At 56.2% G+C, this 21,021-nt stretch overlaps 1 protein-coding gene across 1 annotated transcript; it reads right to left on the minus strand.

Annotated features, from left to right (window-relative positions):
* Window positions 1-4,291: 4,291 nt before the first annotated feature.
* On the minus strand, window positions 4,292-19,367 carry LOC106732751 (zinc finger protein 783-like). Its single transcript, XM_075919769.1, has 6 exons — window positions 18,717-19,367; window positions 17,736-18,131; window positions 14,578-14,704; window positions 11,524-11,640; window positions 8,640-8,768; window positions 4,292-5,911 (listed from the first exon to the last, which is right to left on the minus strand). The coding sequence occupies exons 1-6, from the start codon at window positions 18,738-18,740 to the stop codon at window positions 4,908-4,910; spliced, it is 1,797 nt and encodes a 598-aa protein (XP_075775884.1). The 5' UTR covers window positions 18,741-19,367; the 3' UTR covers window positions 4,292-4,907.
* Window positions 19,368-21,021: the final 1,654 nt, after the last annotated feature.

The following is a 21,021-nucleotide window of genomic DNA, read 5'->3' on the forward strand; positions in this document are numbered from 1 at the left end:
TATATACCAAATGGTTGTGCCAATTTTCTTCCACTATTTGATCTGAGGAAGTGGGTCTGTCCCACGAAAGCTCATCACCTAATACACCATCCTGTTAGTCTTTAAAGTGCTACATAGTCCTGGTTTTTGTTTCAGCTACACCAGACTAACACGGCTACATTTCTATCACTAATCTCCATACTGGTGCACATAAAATTTACCCTACATGGGGACACAACAAATTCAAGGCAACATTACTGGCTATCCTGTGAATAAATCCCTGTAATATTATCACTTTCATATAACTTTGTATTAAGATCTTGTCCTTTTAGATCTATCTTTAAGTGTTCTTATAGAATCTCTGTAACATTTCTCCTATAACTTTGTATCAAGAGAAACTTTCCTTTTTAAAAAATGTCTTTTGAGCTCTCCCCTTTCCTTGATTGTCCTGTTGAAATGAATGAGGTGTGAATGGAGAATGAAAGGGGAGCACCTCCAGCAGCAGTTGCAAGTGTGGAGGTCTGGGAGCCAGATCCAAGACAATACCTGTAAAGTGAGCTCATTAAGAAGACATACAGGCACCTTGGAAGTCAAGCAGCAAGTGCCTGCCCTTGGAAGAATTCTCTTTGAAGCAGCATTAAGAAAGGCAAGGTGATGACTAATTGGTTGCATGAGCGGGGGGGGGGGGGGGGGGGGGGAGAGGGGGGGAAATAGGAGGCATCTTGCAGAGGGACCCCGGGTTTTCGTCTTGTCAACATGGGAGCACCGATCTGGATCTGCAGAAGCCCAGCTCCACCCCTCCCCCATCTAACTCACCGGGCCAGTGCAGTTAGGGCAGGGGTGTCCAAACTTTTTTCAAAGAGGGCCAGATTTGAAGAAGTGAACATGCGTGAGGGCCGTCCCCGCACTCTCAGCCCCAAGGCGGAGGGCCTGCAGGGTCGGAGGCGGGGGGAGAGCGCAGGGCACGCCGGCCTCACAGCGGCCCGGGGGCAAGGCGAACCCGCAGCCGAGCGGGGGAGCGGGGCTGCGGATGTGCCCTACAGGGCAGGCTCTAGGACCGCGGAGGCCATGGGCGGCGGCGCGGCCGGAAGCGGCGTGCTGGGCGCGCTAGTTCAAAAGAGCGCCGGGGAGCCAGGAGAGGAGGAGGAAGCGGGGGCCGTATTAAATCGGAACACGGGCCGCAATTGGCCTGCGGGCCGGACTTTGGACATGCCTGAGTTAGGGGGAGCAACTTTTGGTAACAAGATGGAGTGTGCTTGTGTGTGAGAGAGAGTGCATGAGTGTAATGTATCATATGCATATGATAAATATTGATTGATCTCTTGTGTGTTCAATAAATGTGGCGTGTTGCCTTATCCCCCTGAAAAAGATCCCGGGTGCTTCTTTTAAGCACAACAACCCAGACTGCTCAGGTCCATAGCTGACGACTCTGAAGTTGGCACATCCACGATCGGGGTGGCTGGGGCAGAGGGCTGTGAGCCAAGCAGGACTGTGATGCACCCACATTTAGTGGCTGTTGAAAATGTTTCAGTAAAAATTCCTGGGTTTCCAAATTCCAGGGCCGCCAATAGGACTCATGGGCCTATTGTTTGCACAGACACACACACACAGAGTCAGCCCTAGTCACTCCCAGGGGCTGATACGTGGACACAAATGTAGGAAGCCCTGGCAGGATGCATGAGGCTAAACTATTCCAGAGAGCAGGATTTTACCACCCAGGGCTCATGACTCTTGGCCCAGTGATGGTCAACCTCAGCTAGTGAGTAAGCTGCCCGAGTGGCCTCCATCTCAGGGGCTCCCAACATTGTCCTAACCAAGATGGTCTCCCGGGGCAGGGTAGAGTTGCTCAATGCACTTGCATACCTAGAATCTGCGGAGTGGGCCATTAGAATTGTAGCAGTGCTGAGATTCGATGCCAAGGGAGTGCGCGGTTCTCATTAGCATACACCTCATTTCATGTACCTTTGCTTTACGTGTGTCTAACACAGTCAGGAAAAAAAACGCAGTAGAATCTGGCAACCCTGCGGATGGGCAACAGGAAACAAAAGGGCTCATGGGCTGCACACAGAACTGGAAGGGGCCCCAGGTGGTCCTCGGGCCACAGGTTGCCCACTGCTGAGTGAGGACTGAGCCACACTCCATAACTGGCGGGTAGTGGTGCAATGTGCCTTTGGGAGCTTAAAATCCCACCGGCACCACCTTCAGAACCATTTGTCACCAGTGTGGCTCACACCATTGCAGCCTGTTGCACCCTGCACAATGTCTGTAAGCAGCAGCGGGAGCTTTTTCACCAGGAGTATCCTCAAGACCCTGCCAGATACCGGATCTGGCACATGCTGCCAGCCAGTGTACCTGTCGCAAGAGGGGCTGGGTCCGCACCCCTGCAGGCATGGTCCCCTGCAGGTGGGGGGGTGATGTTGTTTCGGGTTGCACTGTGTGGGGATGTGGGACAGCTGGGTGAAGGTTTCGGTAAATCCGTCGGTATTGCGGGTTATAACACATTGTGCATTCCATCCGGCCAGGCGCTGCGCCCGACAACGTGTACATCGCTGCGGTGGGAGTTTGGAGAGGGTCGTTATAAAAGAGAATGGGCTCCGTGTACAAGAACAGACAGAATGGCCTTGAGAGATTCCCCCTCCCCACCACGGGCCCCTCTGCCACTTATCTCTCCAGGTGTATCACACAGTTTCAATGCTCAAGTTATGTAGAGCAGTATCAGTCCTATGGGGGGGGGGGGTTGCGACCATCCTCCTCCACCCTTGCGCCATCCCCTCCCCCAGTCCCTATTCTGCCCCTTCCTTCCTGCCCCTCCCTCCCAACATGCCATGAATCAGCTGATCATCTCTGCCTAGGAGAAAGCCACTGGGAGGAAAGGGGAGGGGTTGGTCATGAGGCACCAACGCAGCAGAGGCAAGGAGGAGCTAGCTACAGCACCTATGCTTGTGCCTGGGCAGCGCCCTGTTCTTTGATCAGGAAGTCGGGTGAACAGGCCCTGCCCCTTCCTTGTATTTTTGGCTCCTCTCCCCTCCCGCCCTGTGCATTGGCCTTTCTAGCTGGTTCCTGCCCTCATCTCCATTCACACCCCTGCAGAGAGGGGAAGGTTCACTCTCACTGCACCAGGACACAAGGGCTGCGTCTAGACTAGCTGTCTACACTGGCCGCTTGAATTTCCGCAAGAACGCTGACTTCTTATTGTCAGAAATCAGTGCTTCTTGCGGAAATACGATGCTGCTCCCGTTCGGGCAAAAGCCCTCTTGTGCAAATCATTTGTGCAAAAGGGCCAGTGTAGACAGCTCAGATTTGTTTTGCGCAAAAAAGCCCCGATCACGAAAATGGCGATTGGGGCTTTTTTGCGCAAAAGCGCGTCTAGATTGGCCAGGGACTCTTTTCCGCAAAAAGTGCTTTTGCGGAAAAGCGTCCGTGCCAATCTAGACGCTCTTTTCCGCAAATGCTTTTAACGGAAAACTTTTCCGTTAAAAGCATTTGCGGAAAATCATGCCAGTGTAGACGTAGCCAAGGATTTTCCAGCTGGCCTCTGAGCCCACTTCTTGCTGGAGGTCAGGCGGGGTAGAAAGCCCTGCAGGACTCTACGTTCCTGCTACATGCGGCTCAGGGGTGGGGGTGTGGGGGGGGGGGGAGTGTAGAAAGCGCAAGGCACAGACACCCCACCAGAGCTCCCTCTAAGATTTTCCAACCACAAGCGGAGTTTTGGCTTGGCACCAATATTGAGGTCATGGGCACTGGTTTGGATGGGCACCACCGCGGCACCCAAGCTATTAACACATGTTCCCAGCCACCGGAGCAGAACCAGCCCCCTGCCATGCCCCTTCCCATCTACCAGAGCAAGACACCCCACCCCCCCACAGCATGTCCCGTTCCTGGCCGCCAGAGGAGACAACCCCCACCATGCAACAGGTCCCGTTCCCATCCCCAGCCACCAGAACAGGCCCCACCCCTCCACCACGTGGCAGCCCCAGCCACGGGAGCAGGCCTCCCCCACCCCACCACGCAGCCTCAGCAGGTCCTAGCTCCCCCACCCCAGCGACTCCCTCACTGCACCCCCCACGCAGTCTCAGCCGGCCCCGCCCACCAGAACCGCCTGCCGCGCGAGTGCTGCTGAGCAGCTCTCCAGAGGAGGTGGGCGGGGGAAGAATTTTTAGGCGCGCGCCTTAACGGGAACTTTGTGCAAACCCCACCCACACAGCCGGCAGCTGGAGGCACGTCCCACCCCCCGCGGCACACGGGGAGCAGGGCTCCTCCCGCTCGCCCAGCCCCAGCCAGGGGCACTCCCAGGCTCACAGGATCGTGACGGTTTTAAAATCGAGACTGGATTTATTTTTTTTCCAATAAGAGCTGCTCCGTTCCACGTATGGGAGGGAAGTCCCAGGGTGGGGCTGCTGGCCCAGGCGATCCACGTGGGCCCTTCCAGCTTTGGAGTCTGTTTACACACCGACGTGGATCCAAAGCTGTTCTCAGGAGCTGCTGATCCGTGGCAGCAAGCAGCCCGTGGCCCACGCCTCCCTCCCCCACCCGGTAGTGTCCCACTGAAACCGGATTTTCACTTTGATATTCATGTGCTGCCCGTTCGTTCCCCTGCGATCGGGCCATGCCGCCGTGGCCGGGCGTTTTCTTGCAACCTCTTATCCAGGAACAAAGCTGCCTGGACCATCATGCCCATGTTCCCCTCTGCACTGACGCACCGTGGCCTGCTTTACCCCAGCAGGAGGAGGTGAAATTAAGGCAACACCCTCGTCTCCCAGGTTGTTACAAATCAATGACCGGTCCTCAACCTGGCTCCCCCTGCACAGCCCCGGCGTTGAGCGAGGACGCCGTCGGGTGACTATTCAGCCAGGAAGCCTTCCACGGTCAGCCCCCTCTCGGCTGCCCGCCTGGCCCCTCCGTGGAGCTGCTGCCTGGCTCCTCACCTGTTAGGATTTTGTCTCCCTGTGGCTGTGCTTGTGCTTGAGGAGGTGCTGCCGGCGGATGTAGGCCTTCCCGCACTCGCCGCACTCATACGGCCGCTCCCTTTTCGTGTGGATCTTCTGGTGGTCCACCAGGTGGTGGTGCCGGTTGAAGGCCTTGTGGCACTGGGAGCACTGGTAGGGCCGCTCCCCCGTGTGGATGCGCTGGTGCCGAATGAAGTCGGAGGGACGGCTGAAGCTCTTGCTGCAGTAGGGGCACAGGATGAGCGAGCCCTTGCCGCAGCCGGCGTGCATCTGTTTGTGCCGCACGAGGCACTTCCTATTGGAGAAGTGCTCCAGGCATTCCCGGCACGTGTAGGTGGCGGGCTCGCGAGGCGGCTGGTATCTGCTCAGGCTGGGTTTGGGAGCCAGCCTCTTGACGCGCTTGGGGATCCTGCCGGAGCAGTCGTCCGGCTGGAGGCGGGGCTGGGAGGCGGCGGGAGCCGCTGGGGGGGCACTCCCCTCCGGCGCGGCGCAGGCTCCCTCGGCCGTCTGGCGCCGCAGGTGCAGCAGAAAGGCCTGCTTGGCCCGGAAGCTCTCCCCGCAGCGTGGGCACTCGTACCGCAGCTCGCTCGCGTGGCCCTTCTGGTGGATGGCGAGATTTATCCTCAGCCGGAAGCTCTTCCCGCACACGGCGCACACGAACAGCCTCTCGCGGGTGCTCTTCCGCTGGTGAGGCAGCAGGGCCCCGCCCCGGGGAGCGGAACGGACGGGCCTGCTCTCCACGTGGTTTCTCGGCTGCGTTACGGAGCCACGTTCAGCCTCCCGGGCGGCTGTTTCCCCCGGCTCCCGGAAACCCTCCTCTTCCAATCGCCCCAGCAACGTCCCCGGCACCTCCTGGCAGTCAGGGGCTTCCTCCCCGGGGGCCTGGACAGGCTCCCAAGAGTCCACGGCAGCTTCCTCTTTGGCTCTGTGTAGTGACCTCCCCGCCACGTCCTCCACCTCCGTTTTGAGCACGATCCCGTCAGCAGCTGGAAGTGAAACAGACGCCAGAGATCAGTCTCACTCTCGGCGGGCGAGGAGAGAAATCTAAAGGTTCGGGCATTTCTCATTCCTTATCTCAGGGGCTGGGGTCTGTCTGCAGCATGTCACTGGCCTGATGCTAGGCCCCGGATGGCTAGAAAGAGGCAGGTCAAAGAGACATTTCCCACCCAGGTGTTTCCAGAGGTTAGGCAATTATCTACAACAGCCTATTAGCAGACTCTGGCCTTCACTGGGCTCACTGCACCAGGTGAGCTGCACCCTGCCCAAGTGGCCTCAGAGAAGACAGGTTTTAGAGCCACCCTGGAGTTATTCCGGGATGTCACGGATGGCCCCACATCAACAGACAGAGACTGCAGTTGGGATGTTACAAAGTAACTTAGAATCATCGAATCCCAGGGCTGGCAGAGACCTCAGGAGTCAAGTGAAGCCCCCTGCCTTGCAAACATAGAACAGGGTGGATGCTGCAGAAACATCCCTTTCTAAGTCGCGTCAGGGCATAAGAATATATACACCAGTCATCCCCAGACCTCAGGGGTTCAGGAGCCAAATGAGGGATGAACATTACCCAAAAGAACCACAGGAGTTTCAGTTCGTTGTTTCATTCGCTGTAGCGCAATTCATATTTAAATAGCATTATGGGAAATATTTAGCTTTTATTTACATGATATACCTAGCAGCACCCACCCAGCTCAGCCCAGCCAGGGCTTTGTCCAGCTGGGACTTACAAACCTCTAGGGATGCAGATTCCATCCCCTCCCTAGGGCACCCAGCCCAGTGCTTCCCCATCCTCCCAGTGAAATAGTTTTTCCTAATATCCAACCTAGACCTCCCCCACTGCGACTTGAGACCATTGCTCCTTGTTCTGCCATCTGCCACCACTGAGAACAGCCTCTCTCTATAAGAACGGCTGTACTGGGTCAGACCAAAGGTCCATCTAGCCTAGTAGCCTGTCTGCCGACAGTGGCCAGCACCAGGTGCCCCAGAGGGGGTGGACCAAAGACAATAATCAAGTGACTTGTCTCCTGCCATCCCTCTCCAGCCTCTGACACACAGAGGCTAGGGACACCATTTCTATCCCTTGGCCTTTTATGGACCTAACCTCCATGAAATTATCTAGCTTCTCTTTAAACTCTATTATAGTCCTAGCCTTCACAGCCTCCTCTGGCAAGGAGTTCCACAGGTTGACTACACGCTGTGTGAAGAAGAACTTTCTTTTATTAGTTTTAAACCTGCTACCCAATAATTTCATTTGGTGTCCTCTAGTTCTTCTATTATGGGAACTTATAAATAACTTTTCTTTATTCACTCTCTCCACACCTCTATCCTCTTTGGAACCTCCCTTCAGGGAGCTGAAGGCTGCTCTCAGATCCCTTCCAACTCGAAAGTTTCTCTCTGGCCAAGGTGTTGAATTCCAGCCCCACAATAACTGGAAGAGCCAGGTGCAGAGTCTCCAGTACGAGGGATGGAATCCGACTGCTGCAGACTCTTGCTCTGAGTGCACCAAGCACATTGGCGAGGAGACAACGGGCAGGTTTCGTGCCGCACTGGGTTTGGTTTTTACAGCTCTGCTCGTTAGTGGGGTGCAGTCGGTTTTGGTTCAGAACGACCCCGTCGCTCGGCTGAGAGAACGGCCAGGCCCCTCTCCTCAGACACACTCGCTGGCGTCGCATGAGGGCTCGTCGCTGCGGGAGCCTGCGCGCACCAGCCCTTCCTCCTCCGAAGTGGGGAAAGCCAGTGACCATGCCTGCCTTGGCACTTCTCTCTCTTTACAACCCTTGCAGGGGGGTCTGCAGCCACCTCTCAGCTCCCTGGGGCCAAGCGTGGCCCTACAGGCCCACCCTGAAATGGGCAGGCAGAGAGACGGGATGGGAGCCTCACGCTGTGGTCCGAGTAGCTTGGGGCTGTCGGGGGCCGAGGCTCCTGACGAGGTGACTTAAGAATTGCAGCAAAACACAAACCCTGCTCCCCCCAAAAACCTTCTCCAGGGGGAGAGGAGAGCAGCTCTGCTTCACTGACTCCTCCCAGCACACGGAGGGAGGATGGGTGAGGGGAGGAATCGATTGCCTGCAGTCAGTTAGGGTATGTCTACCCTGCCACCCTAATTCGAACTAGGGAGGCTAATGTAGGCATTCGAAGTTGCAAATGAAGCCTGGGATTCAAATATCCCGGGCTTCATTTGCATCTTGCTGGGTGCCGCCATTTTTAAATCCCCGTTAGTGCGGAATCCGTGCCCGCGGCTACACGCGGCACGGAGTAGGTAGTTCGAATTAGGCTCTCGTGGAACGAGGTGTACCGGTAGTTCGGAATAGAGAGCCTAATTTGAACTACCTACTCCGTGCGCGTGTAGCCGCGGGCACGGAGTCCGCACTAATGGGGATTTAAAAATGGCGGCGCCCGGCAAGATGCAAATGAAGCCCGGGATATTTAAATCCCGGGCTTCATTTGCAACTTTGAATGCCTACATTAGCCACACTAGTTCGAACTAGGGTGGCAGTGCAGACATACCCTTAGGGAGCCAGGGCGAACACCTGGGGGGATGCCAGGGCGAACACCTGGGGGGATGCCAGGGCGAACACCTGGGGGGATGCCAGGGCGAACACCTGCCATGAAGAGATGACAAAAACTGGCTACCTCTGGATTCCACACCTCCAAGAGGCACCCGGAAAGAGGGGATTTATTGCTCTTGCTATCTGGCTGGTTGCGTCTGTTACTCACCAAGGCTGTGGTGTGATGGGTCGGTTGCGATTTGACTTTCCTCCAGGGCATCTTGACCCTGCACATGGTGCTCTTCCTCCTGTTTAATCAGTGACAGGGCGTCGCTTGTCAACATGGGGGAGGCCGGCCCTGGGGAAAGAGAATTACATTGTTTGATCTAAAAGCAGAGCCTTGGCTTCGGGCTGGCCATAAGCACAGGACAGGGGGAGATTTCCTCCTCACTAATGTTTGTCAAGGACTCTGAGCTCCAGGAGAGGATGGCTTTGGAAAGCAAGCTGGCAGAGACTGGGGGAAGAGACGTCACCCATTACAGCTGGGGTCGCGGCCCAGTGAAAAGCACAAGCACCATTTTCATTGCGTTGCCCCACAGCCGTGAAAATCCAAAGCCACCAACACAACCCTGCCATGTGACAGCAAGAGTGACAGAGCTCAGAACACGGGTCCTCAGCCTGAGGGGCCGCACACCGGCTGCAGCTGTAGTAGGAAGAGTTCAGGACACAGAAGCCCTTGTATCAGAGGCCTGCTGTGAGGCCTGAGGCCTAAACTAAAGTAGCCAGGTCAAGTTTGCTGACACAAAACAAGGAAGCTAAGTCAGGTCTTGCCTGCTTGCAAACACAGAGCAGGGCTGATGCTGCAAAAACACCCGTTTCTAAGTCACGTAAGGGCATAAGAATAAATACGACAGTCATCCTCAGACCTCCTGGGTTCAGGAGCCAAACTGGGGATGAACTTTACCCAAAAGAACCACAGGAGTTTCAGTTCACGGTAGCACAATTCATATTTAAACAGCATTATGGGAAATATTTAGCTTTTATTGACATGATATACATAATACGCTCACAGCAAATAAGTTAATAACGTAATGCAAGACGATAACCTCACGGATTAATTAAGCACAGCAAAAGCATCCTGATTAGTTAATAACTTAAATGATTAGTCCTGTAGCCCCTTAGAGACAGCAGAAGAAAGAGTCTGAAGCAGAAGCCTGGTGCTTGAACCAAGATAAGCGAGAGTTACAGACAGGCCGTGTCAAAAGCAAATGTTTGTCTGTGTCTCTCGGCACTAGAACCGCTGGCACTGCTAAAAGCACGTGGAATACGTGGATACATTCCACCAGGACTGTACAGGGACACCCAGCTGAGCACATGATAAAATAGTTTGAAACAACAAGAGCGAAAGCACAAAAACGGGTAGTGACGGCTTTGGAGAAAAGTCCAAGGGGAGGTCCAAACGTGTCATTAATGTAGAAGGAGATACATACGGGGTGTAGCACAGATGGTTTATCTCCATCTGTACATGCTCAGAGGTAGGCAGAGCATCCCACCATCTGCGGTGTGAGCCTTTCACTTTCTCCAGAGGAATGAGCCCAGTTTGAGCCGGCTGCTTAGAAAGATGTTGAAAAAAAAGCCTGAAATCATGAAATAAAGATGGAGGCGGGGACCAGAACCGTCTCATCTGGTGAGGAGGAAGAGATGCTCCCTGGTGGAGTAATTTCCACCGCTCCTCTCGCCTCCTGCTCCTCAAAGGTTTCTTCCTGGACACTGGGGCCACGAGAGACGTCTAACAGACTGTGGAAGAGGTCAGATGCCCGAGAGGTGTGGGGTCTGTGGGCCACCCATGGATCCTAGTGAGGCAACGGAGGGGGAAAGTGCGTAAGTGGCGCTCCCCCCCAGAGGAGCACACCAGGAAGACTGGGATCGGAGCATGGGTACTGCTGTGTTGGTCCCAGACGCTGTCACAAACGGTTGTGACGTGAGACCAGAGAGAAGTGGTCCTCCAGGTCTCTGTCCAAGTCCCTGCTGGAGTTGGGTGGGGCTGACAGAGGTGCTGGAAATGACCGTCCCGGTGCCGACGCTGGTTCTGGGGATTGAGACGCGCTCGGTACCAGAGCCCGTCGGGAGTGAGGACCCGGTGCCGCCACTCGGGCAGTGCCATCGCGGTTGGTACCATCAGGGACTGACTCCTCGGCGCCACCAGCCCCTTGCGTGTCCATCGCCCCAACGGGGGCCGCTCTGAGGCAGCGCCGAGGCTCTTCTTGTCTGAGCCGACTGTGGAGAGATGGTACCAACGGTGGCGCCATCCCTCCCCAACCTGTGACCCAAGGTCCTTAGACATCACTGAGGAGCTCTGTGCTTCGGAGCCACCGGTGCCAGCCATGCCAACGTGACCCACATGCCCTCGGGCTGGTCAAGAGCTGAGCGTGAGGGCTCGCAGCCCCGCTCCTACAGCCTTTGAAGGGACTGTCGGCTAACTTGCTCTGCGCTTCTCCCTCTGAGGAGCTTGAAGGCCCCGGGGACGATCTTCATGCCGGACAGGATTCGGGATGGGGTCGGAGGCCAGTTCAGAAGCACCCTCCACGCGCAGTTTCAGTTTTTGCGCCTGGTTCCTGCGGGATCTGGCCTCTCGCTGTCGCACAAGGTGCCCCGCTGCGGAATAGGAGCCTCTCTAAGACGCTGGACGCAGCGAGCGTGTCCCTTGGTCATAAAAAACAGGACTGTGTAGCACTTTAAAGACTAACAAGATGGTTTATTAGGTGATGAACTTTCGTGGGCCAGACCCACTTCCTCAGATCAAATAGTGGAAGAAAATTGTCACAACCATAGACACCAAAGGATACAATTAAAAAAAAAATGAACACCTATGTCCCTGCAGGAGAGACACCAGGAGGGACGCGGGCACGTCCCTACAGGGCTGATCCCAAAACAAATGGGCCAAAAGAGAATTTTTTTTTAAAGAATAAAAAAACAAAAAAACCAACCCCTGACGCTCCCGAGGCATCACAAAAACAAACGGAAGCGTTAAGAGGAACGAAACCCTGAAAACTATGAAACTAACACAGGTGAGCACCCGTAGGGCCGCTACGCAAAGCAGCAGCACTGCTCACCTGGGCACGGCTCCTCCGCGGGGATTTCTCCTCTCTCCGAGTCCTGCTGATCCGGGACACACGGCTCCTCCCCCTGTTCAATGCGGGCTAAGAGGTCAGGCTTGGATAGGGCGTAATCTGTTTCAAAGACAAGAATTGGCGGCAGGGGACAGGACGTTACCAAGCGCGTGACCATTCCCACAGCGCCCTTAGCAGCCCCGAGTGCTTTGAGGGCAAATAAGGGAATAAGTCAACACAGACAAGTGCAGAGTCCTGCCCTTGGGACGGAAGAATCCCAAACATTGTTCCAGGCTGGGGACCGACTGGCTGAGCAGCAGTTTGGCAGAAAAGGATGAGAAGCTGGATAGGAGTCAACAATATGGTCTTGTAGCCAAGCAGGCTAATGGCATATTAGGGTGCATTAGGAGGAGCATTGCCAGCAGATCTAGGGAAGTGATTATTCCTTTTATTCAGCACTGGGAGGCCACATCTGGAGTATCGTGTCCAGTTCTGGACCCCCACTGTAGAAAGGATGTGGACACATTGGAGAGGGTCCAGTGGAGGGCAACCAAAATGATTAGGGGGCGAGGAGTGGCTGAGGGATTTGGGCTTGTTTAGTCTGCAGAAGAACACAGCGAGGGGGGATTTGAGAGCAGCCTTCAGCTCCCTGAAGGGGGGTTCCAAAGAGGATGGAAAGAGGCTGTTCTCAGTTGGGGCAGAAGGCAGAACGAGGAGCAACGGACTCAAGTTGCAGTGGGGGAGGTCTAGGTTGGAGATTAGGAGAAGCTATTTCCCTTCTTGGTGGGGAAGCCCTGGGCTGGATTCCCTGGGGAGGGGGTGGAGTCTCCATCCCTAGAGGTGTTGAAGTCCCGGCTTGACAAAGCCCTGGCTGGGATTTTTTTAGTTGGGGTTGGTCCTGCTTTGGGCTGGGGGTTTGACTCGATGCCTCCTGAGGTCTCTTCCAGCCCTTTGATTCTGTGATTCTAACAGTTCCCTGCCCTGAGTAGCTCAGCATCTCACAGAGATTTACCTGCACGTGCCGCTTCAGTGAGCGATCAGCCAGGCAGGGAGCCCCAGGACGAGGGGGAGACCCTGGACTAAACCCCCAACCTGGACTCCCACGTAAATCCGGTACACCCTTTCCTGCCACAGGCCCTCGCAGACCTCACGTGTCCAGCACAAAGGGAGGGTCTTGACACAGCAATCTGTAGTCACACTGCAGATGCTCCTGGGGGGTTCTCCCAAGGCGGTGGTTCAGGCTCCTGGATGCTTTGCCCGGGGACCATGGGCTGCACAGGGATAAAAGGCCTGGTCAGCTCTTCCGGGGGCAGCTGCTCTCTGACACAGAGCTTTGCTATGATGGGGATGCTGGTTCTAGCATCCTCCCTGGGTTCATTTTTTGCTGCTACCTTTGAGTGCTCCACTGCGGCTCCGGGCCTTAGACGTGGGCCTACCAGTGTGGCCGGAGCATGGCAGGGATCAGCGTGTCCTGGGCCATCTCTGGGAGGATGCGCCAGTCTGGGGCCTGCTGGGGAAGTCCTGCCTCCTGCTCCGGCCAGTCTGTATCTGGGTTCCAATGTGTGTCAAGCAACTGGCCCAGCGGCCTTGGTGGACAGTGGGAAGAGCTCCTGGCACTGGTTTGGTGAAGGTGTTTGCAGAGGAAGCTGACGTGGGACAGGACTTTCCAGAGGACGGTGAGAGAATCACAGAATCCCAGGGTGGGCAGAGAGCTCAGGAGGCATCGAGTCCAGCCCCCTGCCCAAAGCAGGACCAACCCCAACTCAGTCATCCCAGCCAGGGCTTTGTCAAGCCAGGACTTCGAAACCTCTAGGGACGGAGATTCCACCCCCTCCCTAGGGAACCCAGCCCAGTGCTTCCCCACCCTCCTAGGGAAATAGTTTGTCCTAATCTTCAACCTAGACCTCCCCCACTGTAACTTGAGCCCATTGCTCCTCATTCTGCCATCTGCCACCCCTGAGAACAGCCTCTCTCCAGCCTCTTTGGACCCCCCCTTCAGGGAGTTGAAGGCTGCTCTCCAATCCCCCCTCACTCGTCTCTTCTGCAGACTGAATATGGAACGTGCTCCCGAAAAAAGATTCCCGTTGCCACCTGCACGTTCTGTTTAGAGGACTGGCAACTTTCCCCCGGGGCACTCATCAGCTGAGGAAGTTTGGCGCCAACGCTCCTAGGAAGGGTGGTCTCACGGCAAAGGCTCCCAAGACCTGAGCCCAACACCACTCTGCTACAGACTCCACATGCAGCCCGGGGCAGATTTTCAAAGCATGGCAGCTCCTGTGAGAACCTGGCCCCAGCCCTCCCTGGGGGTGGAGCACTTGAAAACCTGGCTGGGAGTTTGTGAAAATGTGGCTCCTAATCTCTCCGGGCCTCAATCCCGCAGCAGCACAGCGGTGACGTTCCCGCCCTGCTTACGGGATCTGTGAGAAGACACGTGGGTGCCATCGACAGATGGAAGCTCTCTAGTCCAGCACCCTCGGCACTGGCCCGCTCCGAACCAGAGAATTTGCCAGAGCACGGGAGGCCAAAAGTGTCTAGCAACATTGCCAACACTTCCACTGCTGACTGGGCTGTGAGAGGACATTTCGGGGTAAATTCAAGGTAATCACAGCACAGAATACTGAGAGCCAGGACTGGTGGCTGTAAAATGTTATGGGAACGCGGGAAACTTGGCCCCACCCATGCTAAGTGGACATGCGGCTCACTAACATCACGCCGAACCACGGCTGTTTCCGGACCAGAGAGTTCTGGACTAGAGAGGTTCGACTTGTACAATGCCAGAGCCTGCGTAAGAACCAAGCTAAAACAGGACTGGGCACCGTCGGGCGTCTGTACAGGTGACTTGGACCAGAGCAGGTAAATGCAGTTACTGTCCAAAGCTCACGCCCTCCACCGTTTAACTGTCTTCGTTCCGATGCGAGGATGCGCCACGGAGCGGCCCGAGAAAATCTTTGAGCGCTCCAAGCGCTGCCCAGTGGAGGACAACTCCCAGCTGCAAGCCAGCCCGGGACCTGCACACACCTCATCTCTTCTACTCATGGAGGAAAAACGGCTCCTTACCCAGCGAGAGCAGGGTCTCGTAATTCCCCTTCATCACGTTCTTGTACAGCTCCTTCTGCCACTCCGCTAAGCGCCCCCACTCCTGCTCGTTGAAATACACGGAGACGTCGTCGAACGTCACCGGCACCTGGAATCACACGCGTCGCCTGCTCAGCGTTGCACGCATACAGGGTGCACGCAATCACACACACTGCATGCTGACGCTTCTCGGAATGTCGAGTAGTGACTCAACCAGGCGCTTCCCCTCCTGGCTGCCTCTATCAGAGTCAGCAAGGGAGGGAAGAAGGAGCCGGTGCTGGGGGCGGGGGGGGCTGGCTTAAAAGCCGGTTCCCCCCCAGCATCATCTCCATGGGGGGCAGGGGAGGCAACGGCGTAGCGGGAGACTGGGCACGAGCCAGGAATCAGCTGATTCCCAGCTCGCGCCTGGTCTCCCCTGCTCGCGCCTGGTCTCCCCTGCTGTGCTTCAGCCTTATAAATGTATTAAAAGCCTGCCGGCTCTTAATACATTTAAAAGGAAGAGCCGCAGTGGGGTTAGGTCTCCGGGCTGGGAGCTAACCCTGCTGCGGCTCCGCAGCTTGCCCTGCTTATCGACTAATTGACTAGTCGATGGAAATTCCATCGACTTGTCGATTAGCTGATTGAACACCTCGGATTAGTTATGAGAGAAGGTGCACAAATAGGTTCGCTACTAGCCCTCTGGACAAGGCCAGGCAAGGCAGCCTTTCTTCCTTACCCGTCCTTAATAGCCCCCAACCTACTGCCAGGGAACCCCTGCCCTGCTGTTGCTTAACGCTTCCTCTCTCTGCTGGCTGCTGGCGAGCCTGGCTGGGCACGTGCTGGGCCACAAACCTCCCCCGTCCCTCCACCAGCCACTCCCTTACTGAATTTGCAACTGCAGAGCCGTGGCTCACGGGGCAGCACAACGTGGCCCCAAGAACTCACAGCAGTAACCAACCCAACTCCACGAAAAAGCAGCCAGCCAATTAAGAGGTTGCTAAATCCAGGCCCAGATAGGTCGGAATGCAGCAGGGAAGGGACAGAGGGTGCCTGACCTGCCTTGAGTGCAACTTGGCCGACCTTCTTCGGCACTGGCGAGGCCACATCTGGAGCGTTGTGTCCAGTTCTGGGCCCCCCCAATACAGACGAGCCTTGGGCGCATTGGGGAAGAGTCCAGCGGAGGGCAACAAAAAGAGGAGGGGTCTGCAGCTTATGACCGATGAGGAGAGGCTGAGGGATTTGGCTTGTTTAGTCTGCAGAAGAATCCTAGAACACTAGAACTGGAAGGGACCTGGAGAGGCCATTGAGTCCAGTCCCCTGCCCTCACGGCAGGACCAAGCACCATCTAGATCATCCCTGACAGGTGTCTGTACAACCTGCTCTTGAATATCCCCAATAATGGAGATTCCACAACCTCCCTAGGCAATTTATTCCAGTGTTTAACCACCCTGACAGGTAGGAACTTTTTCCTAACGTCCAACCTAAACCTCCCCTGCTGCAATTTCAGCCCATTGCCTCTTGTCCTGTCATCAGAGGCCAAGAGAACAATTTTTGCCCCATCTCCTTGTAACAAACACCCTTTTAGACACTTGACAACTACCATCATGTCCCCTCTGTCTTCTTTATTCTAAACGAAACAAGCCCAATTCTTTCAGCCTTTCCTCACAGTTCATGTTCTCTAGACCTTTAATCATTCTTGTTGCTCTTCTCTAGACCTTCTCCAATTTCTCCACATCTTTCTTGAAATGTGGTGCCCAGAACTGGACACAAGACTCCAGATGAGACCTAATCAGCGCAGAGTAGAGCAAAAGAATAGCTTCTCGTGTCTTGCTCACAACACTCCTGTTAATGCAGCCCAGAATCATGTTTGCTTTTTTTCTTTTTTTTTTTTTGCAACAGCATCACACTGTTGACTCATATTTAGCTTGTGGTCCACTATGACCCCTAGATCCCTTTCCGCCATGCTCCTTCCTAGACAGTCGCTTCCCATTCTGTATGTGTGAAACTGATTGTTCCTTCCTCAGTGGAGCACTTTGCATTCATCCTTATTAAACTTCATCCTATTTACCTCAGACCATTTCTCCAGTTTGTCCAGATCATTTTGAATTTTGACCCTATCCTCCAAAGCAGTTGCAACCCCTCCCAGCTTGGTATCAACTGCAAACCTAACAGGCGTACTCTCTTTGCCAATATCGAAATCATTGATGAAGATACTGAACAAAACCGGTCCCAAAACAGATCCCTGCAGAACTCCACTTGTTATGCCCTGCCAGCATGACTGTGAACCGTTAATAGCTACTCTCAGAACAGTTATCCAGCCACTTATGCACCCACCTTATAGTAGCCCCATCTAGGTTGCATGTCCATAGTTTATTGAGAAGAAGATCATGACAGACCATGTCAAATGCCTTACTAAAGTCTAGGTACACCACATCCACCGCTTCTCCCTTATCCACAAGACTTGTTATCCTAGCAATGAAAGATATCAGATTGGTTTGATGTGACTTGTTCTTTATATGCTGGCTGTTACCTATCACCTTATCATCTTCCTGATGTTTGCATATGAATTCCTGAATCACTTGCTCCATTATCTTCCCTGGTACAGTCTTTAAACCAACTGATAGGTAGTTTCCTGGGTTGTTCTTATTTCCCTTTTTATAGATGGGTGCTATCTATAAGAGTGAGGGGGGATTGGAGAGCAGCCTTCAACTCCCTGAAGGGGGGTTCCAAAGAGGATGGAGAGAGGCTGTTCTCAATGGTGGCAGATGACAGAATGAGGAGCAATAGTCTCAAGTTGCAGTGGGGGAGGTCTAGGTTGGATATTAGGAAAAACTATTTCCCTAGGAGGGTGGGGAAGCACTGGGCTGGGTTCCCTAGGAAGGGGGTGGAATCTCCATCCCTAGAGGTGTTAAGTCCCGGCTGGACAAAGCCCTGGCTGGAATGACTGAGCTGGGGTTGGTCCTGCTTTGGGCAGGGGGCTGGACAGGAGAGGAATCACGTGATGATTCCCTCTTCTGTTCACTCCCTCTGGGGGCCCTGGCATTGGCCACTGGGCTAGATGGATCTTTGTTCTGACCCAGTCCGGCCGTTCTTAGGTTCTTAGGATGGTCTGTTGCAGCCCTGGGATTCTATGATTCAGGGCACAAGGCCTGGGCGCTTACCTGGGGCACCTCACCCTTAGTGCCCGGGGGCAGCCTCAGGATCCAGAAGTTCCTGTTCTTCAGCAGGTTCTCCATGTTCTCCAGGCGCCGCTGCAGCAGATGATTCTCCTGGATCAACGTCCCCAGCACGGCCCATTTGCTCTCCAGCTGGTTCCCAAACTCCACCACGGTCCTCTCGCAGTCGGTTAGTTTCTTCTCGGCCCTCCCCGTCCTCCCCTCCAGGTTCAGCAACTGGGCAGCGTGAGCCTCCGCCTGCCGCTCCACGGCCTGGAGGGACGACATCGCGGGTAGGGAAATCCCCGCCGTTTCCCGCCAGGTTCCTCCCGCTGTTCGCTCCGGGCTGGCCAGTGGCAGGAAAGGCTCCACTTCCCGCTGCCCCGACTCCAGCTCCAGGACCTGTTTGCAAGGACAGCAAGGGACGGCTGAGCGGGGGGCTGGGCCCAACTCGCTGCAGGGGCACCACAGAAAGCAGCCCCCAGCACCAGGCTGCCCAAGCCGGCTCTGACGGGCTCGCCCGCCCGGGGCGGCTGTCCCGGCTGAACTCGACGGCGGCACGGCGAGGAGGGCTGGGCCTGCGGCCCCCGGCCGTGCTGCTGGCTCCGGTCCCTGCAGCGCTGCCTCGGGGGTGCCCCTCGTTGTCTGATGCCACCAGTGGCCTCGAGCAGGGTCCAAAACCCGCCCACCCACCCCAGCAGGCCCTGCCCCGCGGTGCCCAGGCGCGTCTCGGGGCTCCCCGCGGGGTGTCTCATTCCCAGGAGCCCGCGGGGGGCTGCTGCGCTTTGGGGGGCGCGGTCCGAGCGCACGTGGGGCGCAGCAGCGCCCGGCCCTGGCCTGAGCCGGGGGGGATGCAGCGCGCGGCGGAGCCCAGAGCAGCACGGGGGGGACACGGGCCGGGCCTGGACCAGCCGGGCCGGCAGCACCGCGCTCCGGGATCCCGGCCGGGTGGGGAGCGGCTCCCGGGCAGCCCCGGCCCGGCCTTACCTGGGCAGCGGCGCGCTCGGCCATGGCCCCGGCGGGCTGCTCCCGCGGCCGGCAGGGTCCCGGGGCCGCCGCGCTGCCGGAGCCGGAGGGAGCCGCGGCCTGGAGCCGGCGGGCGGGGAGCGGGGCGGCAGCGGCCCCTGCTGGCAGCAGGCGGGGCTGGCGGGGAGCCGCGAGGTTGAGGCTGTGGCCCAGAGCGGGCAGCCCCCAGCGGCCTCGGCAGGATGGGCCCAGCAGCAGCTTCCAGCCCCGGACCGCAAGAGTCACCGTGTCCTGGCCGGGGAGCCCGGAGCCCTCGGCAGGTGCCTGGTACTTCCGAGGGAACGAACAGAGCAGGGCCCTGAGCCAACGATCCGGCCCAGCATCTGGCAGCAAAGGTTAACCATGACCCAGTGCGCGTGGCCCATGGAGGGCAGTGCGTGCCCGTAACAGGTTAACTGGTAACCCCCATCCCAGCTTCTACCTTTATGCCTGTCTTTTAACCCAGCGCTGCCCCATGAGCCTCCCCTCTTGTCCCATGGCTGCCCTCCCAGCTGACCGGCCTGAGGCCCCATCTGTCCACGGCCTTATTGGCGCAAACAAAACACTGAGGCTGCGTCTACACTGGCATGATTTTCCGGAAATGCTTTTAACGGACAAGTTTTCTGTTAAAAGCATTTTCGGAACAGAGCGTCTAGACTGGCACGGACGCTTTTCCGCAAAAGTACTTTTTGCAGAAAAGCATCCGTGGCCAAGCTAGATGCTCTCTTCCGCAAAAAAGCCCCGATCGCCATTTTTGCCATCGGGGCTTTTTTGCAGAAAACAAATCTGAGCTGTCTACACTGGCCCTTTTGCCTGAACGGGAGCAGAATAGTATTTCCGCTAGAAGTACTGATTTCTTACAGTAGGAAGTCAGTGCTTTTGCGGAAATTCAAGCAGCCAGTGTAGACAGCTGGCAAGTTTTTCCAGAAAAGCAGCTGATTTTCCGGAAAAACTGGCCAGTCTAGACCCAGCCTAAGGCTATGTCTACACTCGAAGCTTCGTGCGTAATATGCAAATGAGGCTAAGCGTGGAATATCGCCCAGCCTCATTTGCATACCTAATGAGCCACCGTTCTTCCTGAAAAGTAATAGGTGTAACAGAATTGCGCAAGAGGGTTTTCCCTTGCACAAGAAGGGACAGTGTAGATGCTCCTTCTTGCGCAAGAGCCTCTTCTGAAAAAAAAAGGTGGCTCATTAGGTATGCAAATTAAGCTCTGATATTCCACGCTTGGCCTCATTTGCATATTACTGGTGCAAGAAGCCATGAGTGTAGACATAGCTGAGTGTTGGTATGAAAACCAGCGGCATCAGCCCTGCTCTAGCCTTCGGAGGCCAAGTTTTGGCTTCCTTTGGTGGCAAAGGACCAGTGCATTAATGAGGGTGACTTACCTCGCAAGAGTGCTCGAAAGTCCCCACCAGATCAAGGCCCGGGGATGCGGGTGCAAGACAAACAGGCACGGACAGACCCTGCCCACGCTGCTCACCGTCTGTGCTGCTCCTGTGCTAGAACACAAAAGTGCGGCCTAGTTCCCCCACATACTCCCAGCTCCCTGGGGAATCCGACATTCAGCAAGGCAGGGGCTAGGCTATTCTAGGCAGCCTTACACCAATGTCAGGACGGCAGACTTCCTCTGCCCGGTTAAGACGTTTTCTCAGCTATGCTTACTCAGCTTGTCAGCTCTCTGGGGGAAGGACTTTTTATTTGTGCAGCACCAAGCACACGGGGCCCTTGGTCCTTAACCATGGCACAGTGATCCTGCAGGGCCGAGGCAGGAAAGGCAGCTGGACCTGTGCCTGACCTGGCTTTACACCCGGTTCCTAGCGGCTCCCAGGGACCCAGTCCCACCAGCGCTGCTGAGTGGAGGCGCAAAGTCCTCTGCAGCTGTGACCACCAAGGAGGATGTCCCGGAGCAGCTGGAGCTGCTAGGCGGGACCCCAGGACTCTGTCTCAGCACCATGAAGCCTAAGCACCAGAGCCCCCAGGGCAGCTCCCTGTTGTGGGCACTGCAGGCTCCAGGGCACCGAGCTGCTTGGGTTTGGCCCAGCTGGCCACGCCACAGGGGAGTGGTGCAGTGGCCCACACGCCCAGGGTTGGCCCCCGAGAGGGGCAGGGCCACACCTGAGTGGTGCCACGACGCTGGAAGTCACAAGCCTGGGAGCCGGGCCTAGCCAGCCCCATGGAACAGGAGCTGCTGCTGCCGAGGAGTGTGGGGGAGCTCTGCCCATCCCCCATAGGTCCTCCGGGAGCAGCTCTTACTGTCCCCACCCCAGCCTGCTTCCTGGGCTGA

The sequence above is a fragment of the Pelodiscus sinensis genome, chromosome 2 (assembly GCF_049634645.1).
Source record: "Pelodiscus sinensis isolate JC-2024 chromosome 2, ASM4963464v1, whole genome shotgun sequence".
NCBI classification, from domain to species: domain Eukaryota; kingdom Metazoa; phylum Chordata; order Testudines; family Trionychidae; genus Pelodiscus; species Pelodiscus sinensis.

Coding starts and splice junctions, on each gene's coding strand:
- LOC106732751 (XM_075919769.1), bottom strand. CDS start 18,740: ATGGCCGAGCGCGCCGCTGCCCAG. Junction 8,769..11,523: donor CGCGGAGGAGCCGTGCCCAG/GTGAGCAGTGCT, acceptor CTCTTTCCCCAG/GGCCGGCCTCCCCCATGTTG. Junction 5,912..8,639: donor CCCATCACACCACAGCCTTG/GTGAGTAACAGA, acceptor TTTCACTTCCAG/CTGCTGACGGGATCGTGCTC.